At 36.0% G+C, this 26391-nt stretch overlaps 1 protein-coding gene across 1 annotated transcript; it reads right to left on the minus strand.

Annotated features, from left to right (window-relative positions):
• Window positions 1-1783: 1783 nt before the first annotated feature.
• On the minus strand, window positions 1784-4028 carry LOC110878937 (probable pectin methylesterase CGR2). Its single transcript, XM_022127333.2, has 6 exons — window positions 3781-4028; window positions 3268-3416; window positions 3143-3182; window positions 2542-2955; window positions 2402-2457; window positions 1784-2165 (listed from the first exon to the last, which is right to left on the minus strand). Exons 2-6 carry the CDS (start codon window positions 3373-3375, stop codon window positions 2013-2015), a joined length of 771 nt encoding a protein of 256 aa, XP_021983025.1. The 5' UTR covers window positions 3376-3416; window positions 3781-4028; the 3' UTR covers window positions 1784-2012.
• Between the last annotated feature and the right edge of the window lie 22363 nt (window positions 4029-26391).

Consider the following 26391-nt stretch of genomic DNA (forward strand, 5'->3'; position numbering starts at 1 on the left):
AAGAGAGAGGGATGGTACAAAAAAGTGCTTAAGAGTAGCGGTGGGCGCCAATGATGAAACAATGGTTAACCGGGCAGGGTTAACACACTGGTCTCGTCAATAAGGGTTAATCCCTTCCTCTCGAGGATCGCTGGCTGGATTGCCGGCCGGTTGATCTCCTGCACAAGGAAACAAACCGTGACTCGTAACAAGGAGGATGGGGTGGGGGGTGCTCCTTGTTACCACTCTCCGGCGTGAGAATCAGTAGTCTGCTTGGGAAGCAAAGTATGATAGTAGTAGTAGTGAGAGAGTTGTGAAGAGATACCTCAAACCTGGTTTGGGGTTGGTATTTATAGCCGAGGAGTGAAGGAGGAGGTGGATGGATAGACTGACGGCATGCTGCACCTTTGCAGGTGTGTCAGGCATGTCGGTTGTGGAGGTGACGCCACGTCAGTCTGTCGCTTACGTAGACCTGACAGGCGGCTGCCATTGGTGCTACTTGCTCTGTGGTGTTAGTCCCACTTGCTGAGTGTACAGGATGCGGTGCGGGCCGCATCGCTGTTTACGGTAACTGTAGACGTTTCGGCTTCTCACTCTTTGATCAAGAAATACGCGAGATGCGGTGCCAAGCCGCATCGTCGTCCGTGGTGACTGTTGTTGTTACCCTTGTATTGATAGAAGTGTTCACTGGATGCGGTGCTAGGCCGCATCGCTGTGGATGCTTCCGTTTTCATACACCAGATGCGGTGCCATGCCGCATCACTATACCGTTCTCATACTCCAGGTAAGTCCTCCTCCATCATTGGGCAGATTGGATTTAACCACTGTGTCGGCGCGTTCCCGCACGGACACAGGTGGGTTGTTAGCTAGTGGGGGTTTTGATAAGGGTAATGGTCACTCGCGGTCGATGCTGACGCGAGATCTGGGACCATACCCCTTCAGGTGTTAAACCCAGTTCTTGTAAATATTGTATTACGAGTCATTTTGGACCACATTAGTCATCACTTGCACACCCTTTTCGATATGGAAAAACAACAATCAGTATAGCTAGTGTAAATATAAAGTTTTTCGCTAAGTGTTATGTTTCAAATTAATTTTAGGAAACTCATAAATAGATTAAATAATATTATAAAAACAGATTTACAAAATATTAATGTGTAAACCTTAAATTTATATTATGATTAATGTCTCAATCAAATCCTTAAACTTATACGTAACTTAGGAGACACCTGCCTCCGGTTTCTCGTTGCCTTTTGACAAACACCCACTTGAATACCCCATTTGTTTCCTCTCTTTCAATACCATGTAGGCCCCTTACAAGTTACATTCATACTCATGGGTCCCAAATTATATAAACCCATTAATTAAATAACAATTTTATACCATACCCTCTTGCAAATGGGCCCAACCCATCAAGAATTGAGAAGACATTTTAGCATATAATGAAGGACAAAAATCTTGAGCAAACAGCCAAAATTTGACATCCTGGCAATATTCCAACATCAAGTCATGGTGACCCCAACCCAAACTCAACATATTCATAATTGATTTTCAGTTGAAAGTTATAAAGAAGGCCTACCCGTGGTGCACTAGGCTCCCACGTTTGCGTAGGGTCCGGCAAGGGGACACATCAGTTCGCGACCTGATGTACGCAGCCTTATGCTACCCCTTTTGCAAGAGGTGGTTTCCATGGCTTGAACCCGTGACCTCAAGGTCACAAAACAGCAGTTGAAAGTTGTGAATTCAAAATGATAATAAAGAGCGTGACAACGTATATATTCAAATATATATGAGCAATGCTGGATCCGTTCAAACAAAGCTTTATAACCTTGTTATTTGTCTTTCAACGAATAATTATACAACTATTGAGTTGGGTTCATAAAACTTTAATGAATTGGTATAAATAACAGAATAAGGGTGGTGATGAAAGCAACATTTTCCACCAAATTGAACCAAGAACAATACAACTATATCAACATATGAGCCGACTTCTTTTTTGCTAAAATGATTATGAATAGTTAGTATCTCACCTATTAATGGTACGAATTCAAGTGGAAAACTTGGCATTTTGGCTCGTATGAGCTCTTCGCAGCAGCCTGCTCAAACTTCTTGGCTGCTTTTTCGTTCTCTTCAAGACTTGTCTGCACGAAAAACCGGGCCCACCAAGACGCGCTCCTCATTTTAGCCTTTACAAAAGTGTCAATTCAAATCGTTAATTTCAAATCGTAATCAACTTATCAAATATAAGGCGTGTAATCTCAAAAGATACCTAAAGTATGTATATTATTGTAACAATATTGTTTTTCTGATCATAATTAGCACATTTACTTGTATTAAAAAGACTTTAAAACTAGAAAAAAGTTGTTGGCGGGTCAACCCAACCAGGCCCGGCCCGACCCGATAACAAAACTCAGATGCTTACCGGGCGTCCAAATCTTGATGCTTGTGGGAGTTTAGCTTTTGAATTACTAGGTTTACCTAAAAGAACACAAAGGTAACATGATTAAAAACTTACAATAATTACCTTAATTTACTTCTGTTATTTAATTAAAAAAATGTTACCTGTGAATATAACAAGATTTTGAGCGGAAACTCTTGCCAAATCTGGAAGGGTTTTATTGAGGTACTTAGGAGATAAATAATCAACCGAATCAGAAACTATAATTAGAGAAAACGATTTAGCCTTGTATGGTAACGGGAACTTAATATCAGCAACACGAACAAGACCCTTTCTCACAAGACTTTTGCAAGCTACATCAGTTTCTTCAATATCATACGGTTCCACGCCCCATGCTTCAGTATCCTTCTCTTTACTCAGTTCAGATACTATCGAGCACGTATCGGGCCCCACGTGTAATACTTTGCGCATGCTATCACCATATGTTTTCTTTAGTATTGGTATTGCTGTATGAACATCATACGTGCAGCTAAAGTCGTCTTGGATCTTGCTAAACGCTTTATAGTCCCCAGAACCACCTGCATTTCAAGATCATGTGGAGTCAAAATACAATATGTTTACACATTTAGGTGTGTTTGGATGTGGGATTCGAAAGTAAGTATATGATATTGTGACATCAAGTTGCAATGATCCAATAATCGGTTCCAAAACAAAATCCAAACACCGTCTTAACTTAATCTACAATATAGCCAGATTAGTACAAACCTGAGCCCTTAAGAACATAGCCAATCACAACAACTGTTCCCTAAAATTACAAAAAAAAAAAAAAATCAAATTAGGTTGAATCCATATGCATTAAACACAAAACATATGAAAGATTATGCACTTACTAGTAAGCCAAGCACAATGGATAACAGAGGAGAAGCTTGCGATTTCGAATGAAAAAGCCCCCCTCCGCTACCCACGAATCGACGTGTAGGACCCGGCCTTCTCGACATGATTATTCGACTAAATTATCAAAGCTAAAACACTCTACACCCTGCCAAAACAGACAAACAAAAACATTCAAGTTTAGATCTTTTTTCAAGATTCAGAATTAAAATACCTTTTGGTTTCATTATCTCATCAAGATTGACAAAAAGCAAATGATTTACGCATCTTTCTAATGTGAATTAACAGGCTACATATCTACAACCAACATGAACTAACATTTAAAATATCAAATCAATCAAGATTGAAGCACCCATTGTATACTGCATTCAAAAAAATGGCAATTGGGTTCACAAAAAAAAATCATATATTTTTGCAGTCTGACATGAGTACTAACTTTCCCCAAATAGAAAGACACAAAACAGACTAACAAGATCATGTAGCAGATTTAAAGGAAGAAGAATTGAAGAAACCTGAAATTGGGATGATAAAGCAGAAACCTTTGAATGGGATCTTGGATCTGTTAATTGGTGTGGGAGTGAGTAATGCGACGGAATAAAAGGGAAGAGGGAGTTGATCGTTAGGCGGGTCGTGGGTGGGTCACGTTAATATGATTTGGATTTTGGATCTTGCTACTATTTTGTTTCTCCGTGTCGGCAACTCTGGTTAAAAACTCTTCTTTGCTTTTCACATTTTCATTTTAAAATTATTATTATAATGTTTTGCAATCAATTTCTATCATTGGTTTAGTATTTTTATTATCAGTGTTTTGGAAAACATTTACCATGGTCATTAAACCCGATTCAAATTTCAATGATATTGTACATTTTTAGGATCAGCAAGATACGTACATGGTAATGATTTGATATGACTCAATTTAAAAACTTAATAATTCAAAACCTCTGTACTTTTTTTTTTCTTATCATATCTTCATCAAAAAAATGTCTTTATATGTTTTTCTCTTATCATATCTTCATCAAAAAAATGTCACTTGTATGTTAGATGCATATCTAGCACATAAAGACCATGGTCGCAAAAGTTAATAGGCGCTCCCTAGTTAGGGTGGCGGACGCATCCCCTAAAAAAAAAATGTTAGTTATAAACAAAAATCCCGACTGTACCCTCTAAATTTTTTCAACCACCCCCTAATTTTTTTTTAACCGGAAATTCTAGATCTGAGTTCAAATCGAAGATGCTTCTTTGTTGATGATTAACAGTTGCAATGATGTTTAGATATGTACATGGTGGACGGCGTTCATCGAATCGAATATCGAATTTTCGCATTATTCGAATAATTTTATTTTCCCTTGAATTCGAATTCGAATTCGTATTCGAATAAGAAATCCAATTCGTAGTTGATTAAAAATTCGAATTCAATAAATTCGATTTGATTTAGATTCTTTTAAAACATGTAAAAAAACTATCAAAATAAAACATAAATTTTAAATCAGCCATAAAGTACGATATCACATTAAAAAGTTTCAAATAAAGTACTATAAGTCTAAATTTCAAAACGAGAAGTCGGGAATAAATACTCCACATACAAGTTGATATTTTTAGGGTTAGAGATTTACTGATAGATATTTACTTAGGTTTTAGTTATGGACCATGTAGTGGGTTGGGTAATGGGTAATTTTAATATTTGGAATAAATTTTAAAAATAATTTATAGTATAGGCCGATAAAAGTTATATATGTATTATATATGAAAATGTATAGTTTTTATTCGAATTTGAAATTATAAATTCATATTCAATTTGCTTAACTCAAATTGAATCGAATTCGAATTCTTACAATCGAAACGAATTTTTGATAATCGAATTGAATTTAATCGGATTTCGAATTTTTCGAATTTGAAATGAATTATGAACACAATGGTGGTTGTTGTGGTAAGTAAAGGCTGATAAAAAGGGTAAATATGTGTGTTCCACTGGGTTGGGGTCTAAAAAATAGGGTTGTAGGTAGAGTTAACAAAGAAGAAAGGTTATATTTTGGGTTTTTAGATGGAAGATTATACGTGGAAGGTTTTTTATTTAACAGTGAACTTCATGTATAAGGTTATTACACTTTCTAAATTGAAAAGTCCCACCATGTCTCACTTCAGTCAGACTATGTTGTCTTAACCGGGCCCATGCTGACTTCACCTTGCACAAGGTCTAGTTGAAATCCTTTATTGCCTATATCCATCAAAAAATGACACAAGTGGCAATCAAACTTGAGTCTCCATTAGAAAACCCAAACCTCCTACCACTAAGTCACAAGTGAGTGGACTATGTGGAAGGTTATTTTGTCTACATTGTATCTAAATGTCAAGACATATACGTGACGTCATTACAAACATATTTAAAATTGTGTTCTAACAGGTCGGATCAGATCAAGTCATGTTTCCATTTCAATTTGCAAACCTTAGTTTTCAATCTAAATACTAATCAGCTGATCAAACAATGTTTTGTTTCTATTTCTAATCACATAAAAAGAAAACAAAGTCTTCACACAATAACTAATCTCTAAATCTCCTTATTTTCCTAATCATCAAATCAAACAAAAAATAAAGACTAAGTGGCTGTTTGGCAACATCTGAATGGTTAAGTGCTGAACCAGTAAGAGATCTAAAACCATTAAGTGCTGAACCAGTAAGAGGTCTGAACCATTAAGAGCCTGTATAATGCTTAACCGCTCAGAGGCAAATGTCTGACCAATTCAGATTAGAGGTCTTAACTATTCAGACTCTGTATAAATCTTAACCATTCAGAGGTAAATGTCTGAACTATTCAGACATCTGCTCGTGAAACAATCATTAAGTGTTGAATCAGTAAGAGGTCTGAACCATTAAAAGCCTCATTAAGAGGTAAACAAACAGCCCTAAGCTTTTTACAAACTTATCTATTACATCCAAAATATTTTTTTAAGCGAGGTATATTGCACATTTTGTTTACTTTTTTTATTTTAATTAAAAACCGTTTATTTTAATTGAACGTGCAATGTCAAAAAGTAAAAACTACACAAACTTCTAATATCTTGGACTTTGTAACCATTACGTTTGGCGTGATTTTGATTATTATTATTATATGAATTTTAGTTTGATTTTTTTTTCATGACCCAACCTGATACAATCTGCTATAAATCGAAAAAAAATTATATGTAGTTAAGAGTCTAAAATCCTTAAAAACTTTTCGCACCCAAAGAAAAAAAAATTCTGAATCCGTCACTGCTCAGGAAGTACTCGGCCTAGGCAGAGAGTACTCGAGCCTCAGCAGCCTAACTTGTATCGATTACTCGGTTAGTACTCGACTTTCGAGACCTTGTTTTACATCAGTGGTGTAGATAATTGTGATCCGTCATAGTAATTTTTTTTTTCTTTTTTAAATATCTCTTTTAAGACTATGTGTAGTGATTTGTGTTAAACTTCTTTATTATAGTGTTACCTCAGTGTCACGTGAACTAAACCACACTTTCACATGTATATAATGGTTTTAACTAGGGGTGTTCAAGAAAATCCGGATCCGAAACCGAATCCGAAATATCCGAAAATCCGTATCCGAAATATCCGAAATTTCGGATATCCGAAAATTCGGATATCCGAAAACCGGATAATCCGAATTTTCGGATTCGGATTCGGATATTAATTTCAAAATTTTCGGATAATCCGATTATCCGATATCCGAAAACTAATTATTTTTTATAAATATATATAGTATATGAACATTATATTTAGTTTGAAGTAATGTAAAAATTAGTAAAGTATTGTATTCGTGTGAATTAATCATTGTTTCTAGTTTTAAATGTTGGAAATTTGGAATATCGGTTATAAGTTTAGTTTTAATCTATACACGAAATAAAAATTTTTGAATTTTTTTCATAAATTCGGATATCCGTTTGGATATCCGAATCCGTATCCGAAATTTCGGATATCCGAAAATCGGATATCCGGAATTTCGGATACGGATTCGGATATTAATATTCGCTATCCGAAATTTTCGGATATCCGGTTTTCGGATATCCGAAAACCGGATAATCCGATCTTGAACACCCCTAGTTTTAACTAAGCTTCAATCATTTGGATTGTGATTTGGGCCAATATCCAAGCCCTCACGCCCATTAACCGGTTAATGAAAGGGAGGGCACGAGGCCATAGACGCTGCTCATACATTGTTAGTAATGATTTAATGAAGCTTGGTCGTGATTTAGAGGCACATTTACACCCCGCTACACCAAGACTAAGTCATATATACATATTTTTAATTAAAAATATCAGAGTTTATATAACTTTTTTTTATTATTATTACATTACATTACATTACATTTTAATAGAAAGAGGGGATGAATAGTGTTCTATTATTCTTTTTAATATTGTTTTTTTCTAAGTTTTTGTTATTTTTTATTACTTTAATTTAATTGATTTAAACATATTTTTTTCATATAACTTATAAGATATGATTAAAGTACCAATTATCAAATAGGAAATCATAACAATGAATGTATATCGGTACCAATGTTGTTCGATGCGGTATGGTGGCGATACAGTATCAAGTTAGCGAAAGCAAAAACATTAACAATAACTACTGGTATCGATACATTATACATATGTTGTTCAGTCAGTTTTGATTGGGTTTGGTACGAAAGCGGCACAATACCCATTTTCAAAAAATAAAATAAAAATAAATCGTAATGTTGAAATAAAATAAACATGAATTGAAATGCAAATGAACCAAACCGATATCAATTGAACAACATAGGTACCGTATCGATATATGTTTTTTTGTTTCGATCGATGTAGTGTTTTCCCTTTCAAATACTATAGCGAGTGCCGGTACCGCAACAATACAAATTGATACCGACTTAATCCCGCCGTAAAGCGCGAGGCGAGAATATCAGTAGTTAATATTAATTCAATTTCAAAATACACTCTACTTCTTAACAACCGGTTGACTATGAAAGTATATGTATTGTATTTGTTAAAATTTATATTTGTATTTTTAGTTTAAAAAGTTAATTAATATTTTGAAAAGCTATTAAAATTTACTGTCTATATCTTAATTCATCCTTTATAGGTATTTATTGATCAGTTGAGTTTAAATAATATAGTTGTATTGAGACCACATAGCCATAGTATTTTAGTTGGAAGTTGGAACTTAACATAAAACTATGAACTTCGAAATAAATGTCTACATCTTAAAGGTTTTGGTCCCAAAATAATTTATAATGATAAAGAAATAAGAAAACCGTCTTTCACTATAAAAAGGCTTCTTTAATTTATTATTTAAGTAATTGTTTGTCCAATTTTGATGCTTTTAACGAAGTATATATGGTACCATTTCAACTCTTAAATATTCACAGTTTGATTTTTTTTATACTTGTCGTGAGTAGGAAATAACATGTCTTATTTTGAATTGAAATGTCAAAAATCTAGCTTAAAAGTTCATGCAAAATAACTTACCAAAGGAAATATTAAAATAGCCAATGTGCTCACATATATGCATTGACATGTTTAGATACAAAGTAACAAAATAAACTTAAAAACTTACTCCATACGCATGTACACATGCATGTATATACCACATGCATTAAATAATGTGTGGTAAGGGGTTGTTTTGGTACACAATATTCTTAACCCAAGAAACGTAGGAAATCGGGTCAAATAAAATTCGATTGAACTCATTCCAGCGACGTTGAAACCGGCCCATCGAACACTTAACCCTAAACCGTAATTCTGTTATGCAACAAACTAGTATTCAAGAGATACGAGCTAAAGATTGAAGAAGAAGAAATCTAGAGAAGAAGAGAGAATTATCTCAAATCAATAGCTACTCATTAAGGGTCATTAGTTTGTTACTTAAATAAACACTTGTTACAACATACAGTTACATTACGCTACTGAACTATTACATATTCAGTGCCTCTACTATTCAGTATATAACAATACTTCCCCTTCAAAAGATTTTTGTCCCAAAAATCAGAACACAGAGAATAAATGTAAAAGAAATCTAATCAAACTATCAAAATTAAACTTAAAAATTCATATGCTTTACTTTGCAACTCCAAGTCAGCCTGCATCTTCCAACTGCCATGGGCATGTGAAATTGGTTTATTCTCAAGTCAAGTCAACAAGTTATTGTTAAAAACCACCATATCAACCATAAGCATCAACTGATACACCAACAAATTGTCATCAAATGGAACCATCTCCATGACATAAAAATGCACCATATATGTTTGCATTACTAGTCGGATTCAACATCCTTACTTCCCAATTTATAAAATCTCACATTCCATTTCATGACTTTATGACCAAACAGGGTTTTTAAGTACTATTGTATGATCCAATTTTAGTGATGCCAACCTGGTTCTAGTGATATACACGCAAACACCACAATACTACCCTGTTGGAACCATCTCCATGGCATAAAAATGCACCACGTAGACATCCAACTTATACACACTTTAGGCCACATTGATTGTTTTTATATGCCATAGGGTGTTTTTCACTAGAGATCATCTGGAAATGAGTGTATCTATTTTGGGCATTTACGAGAAACTCAATTTTTGCTCAGTGTCGTGGCATGTAGCTATACTAGTATAAACTTCCATACCTTGCTTGAATTTATATTTCCACTTATATAGCCAACTTTCGAGGATTTCTTGTTTGTATTTAACTCTCATTTTGCTTAACCCAAATAGGAACATAATCATGATCATCCACCTTCAATTTTGGAAAACTAATCACAACTAAGCTATTAAAAGGTTTTTCACAACTCTCATGTTTCAAGACATTTGAAGATATATTGAAGGCATCATTATGATTTAATTCATTCAATCCTTGATTTAGAGAATCAATTTCATTTTGAAATCCACTAATATCATCCTCATGTATTCTTGACTTATTATCATAACTAATCCTTGAGCTTCCTCCCCATTTTCATAATCAATAATTGGTTCTTGAATCTTATTCAAAAACATGTTACACATTTCATCAAACACCTTCGTTGACATTTTATTATCACATCCATTTTCTCTTAAAACATCATTATCAATTACCCTTCCATTTTCCCTTTAATCATTAACACCAAATACCTTGAAAACATTGTATAAAGAAGCATTTGGATCATAAGGAAAAAATGAATCTTTCAACGCATTTACATCCAATTCAAAGCTAAAGAAATGATGTCTTTCAATGTGTGAAGACTGTATTGATGCTATGTTATAAAACTATCTCTAGTTTCTAGTTCAAGACCATCCATAAAGAGGTATATAGCATAATATTCACTAATTTCTTTAGAATTTTTAACCTGATCGAACAAAAATTTGACTTCATCACGATAGTCTTGAACTGTAACTTCTTGACTTATTGACATAATATTTTCCATTGCAATTTCCATGGTATGCGTTGATTGAATTTGATTTGTAGTCTCCTGATCATGATCTGTTGTTGCTACTAACTCAACGATTTCTTGATTGCTATTGATTACCAATCTTGGATTTGTTGTTGTTGCTCTAATTTCCCAAATACGATCCTTGAATTGTCAATTGAAATCACCACCTTGAATCGCCTATTATTGCTGTTGATATTTCTTGATCGTTGCTTCAAATTGTTGCTGTAAGGAATCCGTTATAAAAAATCATTTTTTCCCTAACCCACAGTCAAGAGGATTGATTGCTCTGATACCATTGTTACGTATCAAACTGGTATTCAAGAGATAATAGCTAAAGATTGAAGAAGAAGAAGAAGAAGAAGAAATAAAGAGAAGAAAAGAGAATTATCTCAAACTGATAACTTATTAAGGGTCATTAGTTTGTTACTTAAACGAACACTTGTTACAACATACAGTGACAACCTTCTGCTATTAAAATATTAGATATCCAGTCCCTCTACTATTTAGTATGTAACAAATTCTAAACCCTAAAGCCAACCCCTTAGGCTAAACCCTTAAGCTACAATCTAAACCATAATGCTAACTACTGAAGCTAAACTCTAAAGCTACACCCTAAACACTAGACTTCAAATCCTAAAGCTACACTCTAGAATTAGACTCTAAACCCTAAAAGCTAAACTCTAGATATATTTGATTAAGGTTCGATGAGCCGGTTCTAACGTCGTTGGAAATATTTCGATCGGAGTTCGTTTGACCCAGTTTCCTATGTTTTTAGGCTAAAATCTATTTGTATTTAATCTTGCTTATGTGTGATGAGGTGGTAGCATCTCATGCCCATTTAGGATACATACAAATCAAGTATACTGGGAGTCTAGGACTCATAGTCTCATCCACCTCTTCCAAATCAAATATCAAGTTGGCTATAGTTCTATGTGAGCGCACACTAAAAAAGAACGTAAACTAATTACATTGTCATAAATAGTATCGCACGATTGATGCTGTTATAATGTGTAACGCCCCGCGTTTTCATACTTCCTAAAATTAGAAACCATCGTTTGTAAAACTATTTTTGGAAACTTCGTAGTCTTGAAATCGTTCTCTCATTAAAAGCGATGTAAAATCCGAGACTTGGATCATGAATAAAACTCGTATTTTGTTAATCACATGTTATACATACTTTATATATGCTCATACGTTCAATTTCGTGGAACAAATTATGCTTATTCATAATTCTTGGAAACTAGGTGCTAAACTTGTAAATACATGAAACTTACGCATAAAACGTATTTCGGTCATAAACGATACTTGAATACGACCTTCGTACGCTTAATTATACTTGATTATGTTCCTCATACTCAAAGGTACCTCAAACTATGCTTTTGTGACAAGAATGGCCCTTAAAACCCCTAAAATGCATCAAATACACAACTTCAGGGGCCAAATTGTAAAAAAATGAAACTTATTCAGAACACAAGTGGCTCGCGGCCCGCGTGAACTTGCCCCATTCCCTTACGCGGCCCGCGTGAGGTCCCTGGTCGGCAGAAGTCCCAACAGTCGCGACCAGCTTCCATTTTTGAGCGGGATTTCAAGTTTAAACCGAGTTTTGGCACTTGTTAACCCCTCTAAACAACCCTAAACACCTCCCTATAAGTACCCAAGCTTCCCCAAGCACTTGGACACTTTCACCACTCTCAAATCTCACCAAAACACTCCCAAATTCAAGCAAGAATCTGCATTTTCGGACAGATTCATACCTCTACACTAAACTTGGTATAACTTGCTCTTTTCTTGATGAAAACACTTGATTCTTCTTCCTATTTGCTTGGTTAATCATGGAGTTTGATTTCTTGACTTCTCCTTGGAGAAATCAGACCTGGAATTGCTCCGAAATTGACCAAAAACTTTCTGTTTTGTTACATCTTATGCAAACTTCATCCAACTTGTGTTTAGCACAACTCAAACCCATGTCCTAATGCTTACAACCTCTCTTATGGTTGGTTAAGCTTAAAAACATGGTTGAGACATCTAATTCAGAGGTCAAAACCTCATAAACTTTCTGTTTTAGTTAGGGTTTTACCCACAAGTAGTGTTCAAGTATGAAGCTTGATGAATGTGTGATGGTTGGACAAGCTTGGGCTATCCTTCATAAGAATCCACTCATTACTTGATGTTTTCTATAGATTAGTTATTGTTATTTCCTTAATACTTGTATGTTCATGACCCTCCTTGTTGTTTATAACAACAAGTGTAGTGGTGAACAATAGAGGTGCCTAAATGGAAGCTTGATCTTCCTACCTCATGTATGAACTCTATGACACAAAGAGGTGCCTAAATGGAGACGTTAATCTCCTACCTCATGCTTGAATCATAAGACTTGTAATCTATATAATATATAAGCTATTCTATGTACATACATATATACCTAAGTAACTAAACTTGATGGTAACTTAATAGTTACTTGTCAAGAATATGCTACATCATCTATGACCATGCTCTTGTTACGACTCTAATGGACCTTTGAATCCATGAAATCATACCAACTCTCTTGAGTTCTAATAGTGTCAAGAACAAGGGTTATGTGTACAAGATGATTATTTTCACATGCTATTCTCATATCTTACTTTTATGTTGTTTAAATACCGAATCTCGACTCCAAGCATACTTGAACTTTAACCCTTATACATTCGGACTCTAAATATCTACTCGTCAACAATTGGATAATCGGAAAACATATGCAAACTTTGTGAGTATACTCGTATTCCCCCTTTTTACTTTACCACTTTTGGGGTGTAACATGTTTATCTATCAACAAATAAACACATGAACATTTTGCTTAAACACATGAACATTCCTATAACATGCTTGTATACGTGATGGCTTGATGCTTTAAACTTGGATTTATCTTATGTGTCGAATTTATCATTAACTTCGTACGAGCCAAACCGTGACATATGTAGCGCTATAGGATTAACGACCCGCCTCTTTATCTTCGGTTATGTCATGAGCATATTGCGTTTCCTTGGTTTGATATGTTAGACACATACCATATTTAAATGTTCATCTTGAATCACATGCTTGCTATGAGGAATTGTTCAAACTTATCTTTTGCTATGTACGTATCAAACTTGTATACTCGCCTTTGCTTTTGCATTGAACTTTATTTTAACATGTTACAGGTGGATGTTGACGATGCATGGAATCTAGTAGGATGCTTAGATACACACTTAGAAAGAATTGTATTTGTATTGTATCATTTTATTATTTATGTTGTTGTATTTTGTTTCAAAACCTTGTACTTGATTCTTTAGAAATGAAATGAAACAATTATTTAAATACTTGTCACAATTATTAGCGTTATGATGTCTCGAGCAATCTTCACACTTCGTCTCATCCCGATGTTTCCGCCATTGGTTGGGGTGTGACAGATTGGTATCAGAGCCATAACTATAGGGAATTAGGAAAAGTAGGAATGCTTTAACCTAGTCTATAGTTCTAGAGCTTTATTCATATGTTTTACTTGAAATTACTAGCATGCTATCTTATTTGCTTTTATTTATTCTCTTTTGATCTTGTAAGCATATGTGTCACTTATGTGTTAACACTTAACATGCTATACTTGTTTTTATTATGTGTTAATACTTGTTTCATCATTTTATCCTTTATGCGTGTTCTTGACATACTTTTTATGCGTTAATATTCGTTTCATCATTTCACTTTTATTGTGATATTCTTGACATGTTATACTTGTTTGTTTAAATCTTTAATATACACTTTTCCTCACGCGTTTTACTCGAGTATTCTAAATCCGACAACACACATATTACACAAACGAGACGAGTTCACCAAAATAGGCGTGAAACCCATAATTTGGTGAACAACTCTCAATCCATCCACTTTCCTTTTCTTTTTACACGAAATTCACCATCAAGTTAGGAGTGAAATCCTCACCTTGATGGAGAAGTTCAAATTTCAAATTCTAGTGGACCCTCGTCAAAGTGTTGAAATTAAATTTTGACCCGACGAGTACCAACCACACTTAGGATACAAAATCGTCAAGTTAGGGGTGAAACCCGCACCTTGTCGACTAGTTCCACTCCTTGATTTTTTTAATCCCACCAAGTCTCGAAATTTTGATTGATTTGGGACATGTAGTAACCGAAAGGGTAAATACCGTTAACCGACTTGTTGGCGAGAGTATTTCACCTATTAGGCCAAAGCATGCTCCTCAAATTCGAAAGACTTTTCGACCGCTTTGGTTAGTCAACGTTCCGTTTTGGAACCATCCCAACTTTGATCAAACATATGTTATATTATTTATTCATACGATGCAACCTTTCAAATATGAATTTACTCTCGGTATTTTCTCCACACACATACAACCTATTTAATCTTTTTCACACATTTACACATATGCATAATTTCCTATAATTTAAATTTGCATTCCTTGTAACAACGAGTGGGGACATATCATCGAGATAGGAGTGATTTCCTTACCTCGACGATTAACTCCACTCCTCTTTTTCTTAAAAACGACCTCACCAACGAGTTAGGGGTGGTTTCCCTTGCCTAGGTGATCGTTACCAAAACGTCTCTTCAAGATATCTTATTATGCAAACTCGATCATATTTTATACCTAGATCATTTATCATTTATCAACATACCTACTTATATAATTTCAAAATACATTGTTTCATCAAGCGTACTCCTTATCCTACAACCTATTTTCACTTAACTCATATACACGAGACTCTTAATCATGTCTTAAACGTTTTACTACACGAATTTCCAAAGCTTACGAAATGCTACCTATCAATTTAACCGGTCTAATGAATCTCTTGCCCATGAACTTCATATTCGACTTAATCACTAAAACGCACTCACGTTATATCATCATACTAGAGACTTCCATTCTTAATCGAAATCGAACCAACCTTTCTCAATTACTTATAAGACCTTTTAGATGTTATATGATCGTTTTACCAAATACTCTTTTCAAACATCGACACATCATTTGATAGCACTATTAACAATCACTAAGTTCTTTGCTAAAAAGAAAAAAAAAATTCTTTTCGAAGGATCCTCGTTTTCACAAGAACCTCTTAAATTCATAATTTCTTGTTTGATGAAATGAACTTACTTTTGATTGAAAACCTTTTTCTTACACCAATTTACAAAACTCGTGGGCAAGAAGACTTCTTGGAGACCGACCATCCTTGGATTACGTAAACTCTTTTAAAACAAAAGTAGCATTTCCATTCTTTACAAAATGCATTATGCTTAACCAATGAGTACCTTATATCCTTTTTACACACGCAACTATATTCTACGTTTCAGACCAAGCTCAATCTAATTTTGATAGGATAAACTCACTGTTTCATTTAAACAACTATACATGCATATCATCGTACACATTTTGGTCGTTACCTCGCGATAACATCATTTATATCATTCGTATTTACATACTCGACCTTTTGAATGCTTTTATACACTTAAATCCGTGATGACCCAACATGCACTATATACGTAATTTTTATTATTCGTACCTACATTTATATTTATACGTATTATGCTTATGCTTATACACATACTACATGTACGTTTTACGGTTATGCTTATACATACACGCGTATCCATACTTAAACTTATGCTCATACTTTCATTCATACTCATGATTCATACATTCGTACCCGTACGCAAGCGTAATCCGAGGGATTCGCTTATGTGGGTCCCATACATACTTAATCATGGACTTGCTTACTTACACGTACACATTCTAAAATTTTTTTTTATGTATACCCTAATTCATACAAAACTAGTACAAGCTATGCGGACCATGCGATGATCAATATAATCGCGGGTGCACACGGGATTATAGTGATAAGCGTATGAGAACCATAGAGTGTACTACTGTGTATGGTAAGACACGGAACGTAACATGACACCGAATACGAAACGGACGTAACGTGGTCAAAACATGGTGGATACGCCGCTGGTACTTCCTATATATAAGTGTTTTCACCATGTTACCCAAAATTTCGTAGGAACGTGCCATGAGAAATTCAGTGTTTTGCAGACCTTTTGGACATAATACAACTTCACGCAACTCACAAACGCATTATATCCGATTATCCATGACGAGACTTCATCCTTAACACACTACGTTCATCTATCCAACATTTATGCTTTTCTTATACTTGTACTCTTTAAGAGTCATTCGTTCATTCTATACTCGTATTATTCTCCTTATCCTTTTAGTTCATACAAACCGTATTCGCAATTAAGCTTGTTTAAACATTCGAGTCCTAACTTACCTATAAAATAGTCTTCCTATTCTGGATTTTTGTGTAACTGTACTTAGTATGCCTTTAAAGCTTTATTTAAGGTGCCAAACCTTCTCGTTTCACTCAATAAACAATCTTCTACAAATGTGTTTCCGTTACCACGTTCCATCAAAATACAAACCATTTGTCATCATCTTCTCTCTTAATACGTCACCTTTTTAAATACATCGCCAATTTAAGCTACTCAAAGCGGTTAAACTCACTTCACCTGTATACGCACTTACATATTTTCAACTATGTCAGACACCTCAAATTATTTTAGGCAATAAACTAACTCACAAATTTACCTTATCGTTCTCCAAAGTTTTGTGCCTTTCAAAATATTTAAAAATTTTCAAGTCTCAAATTTTTACTAAAACTCTTCAAGTCTACCTCTTGAATAAATTTCGGGACGAAATTTCCTAAAGGAGGGGAGACTGTAACGCCCCGCGTTTTCATACTTCCTAAAATTAGAAACCATCGTTTGTAAAACTATTTTTGGAAACTTCGTAGTCTTGAAATCGTTCTCTCATTAAAAGCGATGTAAAATCCGAGACTTGGATCATGAATAAAACTCGTATTTTGTTAATCACATGTTATACATACTTTATATATGCTCATACGTTCAATTTCGTGGAACAAATTATGCTTATTCATAATTCTTGGAAACTAGGTGCTAAACTTGTAAATACATGAAACTTACGCATAAAACGTATTTCGGTCATAAACGATACTTGAATACGACCTTCGTACGCTTAATTATACTTGATTATGTTCCTCATACTCAAAGGTACCTCAAACTATGCTTTTGTGACAAGAATGGCCCTTAAAACCCCTAAAATGCATCAAATACACAACTTCAGGGGCCAAATTGTAAAAAAATGAAACTTATTCAGAACCACAAGTGGCTCGCGGCCCGCGTGAACTTGCCCCATTCCCTTACGCGGCCCGCGTGAGGTCCCTGGTCGGCAGAAGTCCCAACAGTCGCGACCAGCTTCCATTTTTGAGCGGGATTTCAAGTTTAAACCGAGTTTTGGCACTTGTTAACCCCTCTAAACAACCCTAAACACCTCCCTATAAGTACCCAAGCTTCCCCAAGCACTTGGACACTTTCACCACTCTCAAATCTCACCAAAACACTCCCAAATTCAAGCAAGAATCTGCATTTTCGGACAGATTCATACCTCTACACTAAACTTGGTATAACTTGCTCTTTTCTTGATGAAAACACTTGATTCTTCTTCCTATTTGCTTGGTTAATCATGGAGTTTGATTTCTTGACTTCTCCTTGGAGAAATCAGACCTGGAATTGCTCCGAAATTGACCAAAAACTTTCTGTTTTGTTACATCTTATGCAAACTTCATCCAACTTGTGTTTAGCACAACTCAAACCCATGTCCTAATGCTTACAACCTCTCTTATGGTTGGTTAAGCTTAAAAACATGGTTGAGACATCTAATTCAGAGGTCAAAACCTCATAAACTTTCTGTTTTAGTTAGGGTTTTACCCACAAGTAGTGTTCAAGTATGAAGCTTGATGAATGTGTGATGGTTGGACAAGCTTGGGCTATCCTTCATAAGAATCCACTCATTACTTGATGTTTTCTATAGATTAGTTATTGTTATTTCCTTAATACTTGTATGTTCATGACCCTCCTTGTTGTTTATAACAACAAGTGTAGTGGTGAACAATAGAGGTGCCTAAATGGAAGCTTGATCTTCCTACCTCATGTATGAACTCTATGACACAAAGAGGTGCCTAAATGGAGACATTAATCTCCTACCTCATGCTTGAATCATAAGACTTGTAATCTATATAATATATAAGCTATTCTATGTACATACATATATACCTAAGTAACTAAACTTGATGGTAACTTAATAGTTACTTGTCAAGAATATGTTACATCATCTATGACCATGCTCTTGTTACGACTCTAATGGACCTTTGAATCCATGAAATCATACCAACTCTCTTGAGTTCTAATAGTGTCAAGAACAAGGGTTATGTGTACAAGATGATTATTTTCACATGCTATTCTCATATCTTACTTTTATGTTGTTTAAATACCGAATCTCGACTCCAAGCATACTTGAACTTTAACCCTTATACATTCGGACTCTAAATCTCTACTCGTCAACAATTGGATAATCGGAAAACATATGCAAACTTTGTGAGTATACTCGTATTCCCCCTTTTTACTTTACCACTTTTGGGGTGTAACATGTTTATCTATCAACAAATAAACACATGAACATTTTGCTTAAACACATGAACATTCCTATAACATGCTTGTATACGTGATGGCTTGATGCTTTAAACTTGGATTTATCTTATGTGTCGAATTTATCATTAACTTCGTACGAGCCAAACCGTGACATATGTAGCGCTATAGGATTAACGACCCGCCTCTTTATCTTCGGTTATGTCATGAGCATATTGCGTTTCCTTGGATTGATATGTTAGACACATACCATATTTAAATGTTCATCTTGAATCACATGCTTGCTATGAGGAATTGTTCAAACTTATCTTTTGCTATGTACGTATCAAACTTGTATACTCGCCTTTGCTTTTGCATTGAACTTTATTTTAACATGTTACAGGTGGATGTTGACGATGCATGGAATCTAGTAGGATGCTTAGATACACACTTAGAAAGAATTGTATTTGTATTGTATCATTTTATTATTTATGTTGTTTTATTTTGTTTCAAAACCTTGTACTTGATTCTTTAGAAATGAAATGAAACGATTATTTAAATACTTGTCACAATTATTAGCGTTATGATGTCTCGAGCAATCTTCACACTTCGTCTCATCCCGATGTTTCCGCCATTGGTTGGGGTGTGACATAATGTGCCAATGCTACTACCATAACTAGTAATATCTTGACCATGGTTCCATGGGGAATGAATTAAGGTGTATGCAATGTTACAACTGTCTTTAGTAGTAGTATTTGACTTATATTTTTATTGTCATCAACAATCTTTCTTTTATTATGATGACAAACTTAACAATTTCTACTCGCTGGCCATAAAACACACTGTTATTTCTACTCACTGGCCATAAAACACACTGTTATTATTCAGGGGCGGACCTACCCTTTTGTCACACCCCAACCGATGGCAGAATCATCGGGGCATGACACTGAGCGAAACAGATTGTCCAGAAGTTTCCATAACAATTTCATTACCATTCAATTTAAAATAACATGTCCCATACCGTGTCTCAAACAGTAAACAAATTATTACAGACAAAATCTAGGCAAATAGTTCTATTCCGACAACTCAGATTTTTCAAATAGCCCAATTGTTTATCTGCTTCTAGAGACCCTTGATTTCATTTGTACAGACAACTATTTGTTGGCCTCAAGAGCCTTATTCTAGCCTCGCTTTCCTAGCAGATAAGCATCCTAAACACCTGTCACATACGTTAAAATAAAGTCAATACACATAGTGTAAAGGCGAGTATATAAGTTTGATAATAGCATATAGGGTTCGAAATTACGCATAACCAGCACGTACACAGCGGAAAACGAAGCATGTTAGTTATCGACATGAACCTATCGATACCAATGACTGCGGGTTGACTGCCCGAGGCAGTTCGTAATACATGATCACCACTGTAATCCATGCAAATAATTGTCCTTAACAACCCCCGAGTGAACGGGTGCTAAGTCCAAACTATAGTACTATCGTCGTTAAGGCAGATAGACAGCATTCCATGTGTAAACATAACAAACAAGCATTCAATAAGTCACGTAATACATGCGATAGCAGTTAACGTTTAAAGTATTGCGTAGTGTGTTCGATTGTGATTTTGTATAAGTAACGTATGTAACACCCAAAAGTGCATAAAGCAAAAAGGGATCGAGTATACTCACAGCGGTTGATGGATTGAAGGGAGCGCTTGAGAGTAGGGTTAGCCTGAATAGTTCGATAGCATAATGATGAGTGACGCGTAAAATGAAACAAGTGTTGGTGGGTCGAACAGCTGGTCGATCAGACGGCAGTCCGACCGGACAGTGACAATCTAGTCGGACAGTTGTCCGGTCGGACGGTAGTCCGGTCGGATGACTGTTCGAGTGGATTGTTTCTTCCTTTGAGAAGGATGTGTTTGTGTATGATGGCTTGACTTTTGAAGTTTTCGTTGTAGCATTTGAAAACATTGAAGTGTCTTTGCCTTTCAGGTTGGTCGATCGGACGGTCATTCGATCGGCCGGCAACCCGTTCGGCTGGTACTTCAGTGAGAACAAGTTCTCAGCAGGTTGTCACTCGATCAGACAGCAGTTCGATCGGGTGGCATTCCTAGTGCATTGAACATGTTGAAAAATCGATGAAGTGTTAATGTCAAGTATCTCATGATCCAAATAGTAATCCGATCGGATGGCAGTCCGATCGGTTAGCAGTTCGTTAAATACTCAAACTTTAGTTAATTATTGGTTAAGTGAGGAACCCAAGTGCTAGCCGTTCGGCTGACCAGTCGTTCGGCTGACTATCCGTTCGGCTGGCTGTCCGTTCGGACAACACCTCGTCTTGATCGTCCTGTTCGTCTCACACTTGGTTGTTTCGTTTGTTTGTTGTTTTATCGAGGTATTTTGATAACGAGTTAAACGGCAGGAACCTTGTCATTACGTGGTTCTCTTGATCGGACAGGAATCACCCAATCCGGTTAGTGAAAGGTTCGGGACGGTGGTTCTCGTTCAACCCGAAATCGGTGAACCTCGTGGATAGAATCCGGATCTTGGCCACACAACCACCAGAATAATTAGTAAGTCGGCACAAGCTCCGTTTCTATCGGTTTTGAGGGTATTGAGTGTAAAAGAGTTGAAAGAAAGTTAGAAAACATTCTCTCAATCCTTTTTCACCGTGAATATGTTTAGATCTATGAAAGATCTTTGTTGTTCATGTGGAAATCGGTTAGATCTAAGTTGTTCTTGGTGGATTGAGGCCAAAACATGAAGTTCTTCAAGAACACCATGATGACATCATCCTAGAACACTTGAATCTTGATGATTTCACGGTTAAAAGTTAAGATTTAAAAGATAGAACCGTGTAGGAGTGCGTGTAGATCAAGAAATTACAAGATTTAGGATGAAATCTTACCGGAATCGAGAAAAATCTGAGAAAAGGTGAAGTGCACGAGCTGGTCGGTCAGAGGGTTTCCAAAAGTGGAAATGATGACAATGACAGGGGTATTTATAGAGTTCCAAAAGAGGAAAGGTCTGGCCGATCGGACGGCAGCTCGATCGGACAGCCTGTCCGATCGGACGGCAGTCCGGTCGGACGGCTGGTCGATCGGTTGGTCGCCTGGTCGATCGGTCGCCTTTGTCGGGTATTCGGTGCAACGAGTTTTGTTGTTTCGATTTTGATTGCGGGCGATGCGAATGCGATAGAGTTTACTTATTCAAATTACTTTTAATCCCAACTACTCATATCGCGCGCTGTCTCTTCTTCACTAATTGTCATACTATATCAACATATAATCATCCTTGTTTCGTATTCATTTTGCGATTGCGATTCGATTGCGATTGAGTTCGATTGCGATTCGATTGATTACCTCACATAGCGTAAATAAACATGCACAAGAAACACATAAGGCACACACACACGTATAACAAACACCAAAAATGCGTAATACGAGTTGCGAGCGCGATGTTGATTAGATTAGTTCGATTAGCGTTTAATTGACTTTATCGCATTGTTACTTTCTATTATTCACAATCGTAAAGCGGTTCGTAGCGATAATATTCGATTACTGCGATTGTAATTAATTACTCCACATAATACAACTAACGTAAAACATAAAATAGACTATCTACAGTCAAAGAAGTCAAAACAGGGATTGAGCAAGGAGAGATAGATCGCAATTAGCAATCTTTTTGATGTGTGTCGGTGCGATATTATTTTTGATGTATATTTAAGCCCCTTTTTACACTTTTAACCAAGTTTTAAATTTATAAAACACGATATTTACTAACACTAAACACACATATGGGCAAGTGCACCCATCGTGGACGTAGTATAGTGTTGGTAAGATACCGAGGTCGTCCAAGGACACAAGAGCTTTTAATACCGGTTTATCCTCAACGTCTAATCAAATCAAAAGTTAGAAAAATGTTTTAAACTAAGAAAAATAAAAACTAACTAAATGCTGAAAATAAAAATAAAGTAAAAACAGATAGACAAGATGAATCACTTGGATCCGACACGTGTATTAGTATAACCTTTGATTATTTTTGCACTTTTGCACTTGTTTAAGAGATTATCTTAGTTATTGTAGTAGGCCCCTCTTTTGAAGGCGACGTTACCCTCAACCCAGTAGTTTAAGTCAGCAAGGATACAATCCTAAAGGGTCGGATTATTGAAAGATAATGAATTAAGTTATTAATGCAAATTGTGGTAGGCCCCGCTTTTGGCGGTGACGTTACCCTCGGCTAAGTAGTCTGAGTCAGCAGGGATACAGTCCTAAATAGCCGGGTTATAGTATTAATAGTAGTTAACTTATGAGGGGGTCAAAGAGTTTGGATCCCCGCCATCCAATACCTATGGGCATTGAAGGAGATCCTACTAAATTTGACCCAGGTCCCAAGCAGGACCTCTAAACGCTGAACAAGGGCAAGACCCTTACCAAACCGTTCCCTTAACCCCCGACAAGGTAGCCAACATACCTCCATATAAACCGTGGAGATATGAATGGTGAAAATCTTTTATTTTATATAGACAGTAAAATAATGCCAAGACACCACGGACAAACGATAAGGAAAGATCACCTTCAACATAAGTAACTAGTTATTAAAGTCATTAATACAAAACCAAATAAAAAGTGCAAAAGATTAAAAATAAAAAGTATTATACTAAACACTTGTCTTCACCAAGTGATGTAAGAGACTTAGGCAAACATGGCCTTGATTGTCAAGAACTCTTACTATCAATCTTGGATCCCGAGACGACTCACACACTCTACGATGGACAATGGATGATGGTGGTGGATGATGGTGTTATGGTGGTGGTGGGTGGTGGATGAAGTGTGAGAGAGGTGGTGTGCCAAGGGATGAGAGAGAATGAAACCAAGCTCCTCTATTTATAGGCTGAACAGAAGGCTGGACACGGCCCCGTGTCCGCTGGACACGGCCCCGTGCCCGTCTGACATTCTTTCTCTTCATTAATTGTAATTCGCAATTACAATTAATGCGCCTGCTGTACTTTCACCACGCCCCCGTGCCCGCTGGACACGGCCCCGTGGTGGGCAATGGAAGCTTCTACTGGTTTGTCTTTTCTGCTGCTTCCTGGGCACGCCCTCGTGTTCGCTGGACACGGGGCGTGTTCAGACTCTGTTTCTTCTCCTTTGCCTTGGGAGGTGCCGTTGAGGGTCCGGGCAGTCCACTTTTGTTCCTTTTCTTGTATTTATGGTAGAATTAGTTGTCTTTTTGCTTCTTTTGTGATTTTGAGCTCATTTCATCCTGAAAATACAAAAGGAAGACAAAAACACTCTTTTTTCCAACATTAGTACTTAAAAAGGGTTAGTTTTATGCCTTAATTGATGTGATTTATATGTTGCATTTTACACACATCAAATACCCCCACACTTGAACTTTTGCTTGTCCTCAAGCAAAACTCTTTAAATGTGGCTTACACTCCCAAATGGAATAGGTAGAAGAGAAGTTTTTTTTTTTTTTTTTTAGCTTGTCCTAGAGTGTCGGGAATCCAAGGTCTTTATAAGTTTTATTTTTATTTATTTACAATCCTATTCGTTATGATTTATTTTGAACTTTTCATAAGATAAATTACTTATTTGGGCATAGCATGCCTTATTAAAATTCCATTTATATACAAGTTCACATACCTCACGGGAGATCACTCAACACTCGGCCGAAGGTGTATATTTTTAGTGAATCACTCGAGAGCGGCATGGAACTTACGCCTTCCATAGGCTTGCCAAGCAATCAATCCTCCTCCTTTTTAACTTTTTACCTTTGTAAATATCAAGAGACTTTTGGGGTGAAGGGTTAGGCTTGGGTAAAAGGTGGGTGGTTGGGTTAGTGGTTAGTAAAAAGGGTGAAAATCGTAACAAGCGTTGGTTTTCGTGAAGTACCTTATTTTTAGTGACTTTTTATTTTTGAAGTATTTCTCCAAACAAGCTTTTATATAGCTTTTGTTTGTTTTTGACTTCATCATCATTTTTTTTTGATCGTCACATAAAAAGGTGAGTTTACCAAAAAGCGAGCTTGTTACTAAAATAAAGGGTGAAAAAAAATAAAAAGGTTTTTGGTGGGTAAAAAGGGTTTTGGGGTAATGAAATGAAAGGTTTAGGCTCAAAGGGGCTATCTAGGGGGGATTTTGGGTAGGTGATAAAAATGAAAAATAATGGTTTTGAAAGAAAATAGTTAGTCCTAATGCCTCCATCATTTACTTACTTGGGTTTAAGTTGGTAAGGACCGGGAATGTATTGTCGTGGCAAGTTCTAGATTTGTAAGAACCAAGCGGCTATTCACACAAGAAACGAAAAATGAGCATTTAATCTAAATATGTATATTTTTATGCTCAATAAAGGCTCAAAACTCACTTTTGTGGGAATGGGTTTTTAATGTGATCAAGTATATATAATCGAATTTTTAACTAGACTTGTTATGCCCTTTCATAATTTTCTTATTTTGGTTCTTTTTTTATCACGACGCTATCGGTTGTAAACTTGTAGAAATATAACCTTTTTAGAACTTGTTATTCCCAACTTAAACTAAGACAAGTAAATAAAAAAAAATGAAAAAGTTTTTGAAAAAATTTGGGGTGTTTAGCGGTTCCAATAGAGTTTTGTGTAAGGCTTATGTTTAGGATTTTGCAAAATTTCAAGGTTTTAGCATCCCCCCACACTTAAATTACACATTGTCCTCAATGTGTCCAAAAATAAAGTTTTTGGTTGATTAGAATGTGTAAAAGTGGGTTTAAAAGCAAAGTTTTGTGTTACTGGCATCCTGGACACGGCCCCGTGTTGACCGGGCACGGCCCCGTGGTCAAGTGCCAGTAACAAAAATTAGAGAATTGAAACAGAAGCCTGGACATGGGGGCGTGTCCGCTGAACACGACCCGTGTCCAGTTACCTGAACTGGGTGATTTTCTGCAGGGGGCTCAGCACGGGGCCGTGTTGGTTGGGCACGGCCCGTGTTGAGCCTTCTGTGATAGAGATTTTTGTCGGGTTGCTCTGTTCTTCTTGCATGGTTCCATTTTTCTCGTTCCCTTTTTCATCCATTACCACCATGAGTGTGTTTTATTCTCAAAACAACCATCAATCTTAAAAATCATCATAACATTGCTAATCATAGAGAGACATTACATAAAGATAAAGATAAAAGTACATAAATATTAAACTATGGAGTTCTAGCCCTATGTTTTATTT

Source organism: Helianthus annuus, chromosome 9, assembly GCF_002127325.2.
Source record: "Helianthus annuus cultivar XRQ/B chromosome 9, HanXRQr2.0-SUNRISE, whole genome shotgun sequence".
Lineage (NCBI taxonomy): Eukaryota > Viridiplantae > Streptophyta > Magnoliopsida > Asterales > Asteraceae > Helianthus > Helianthus annuus.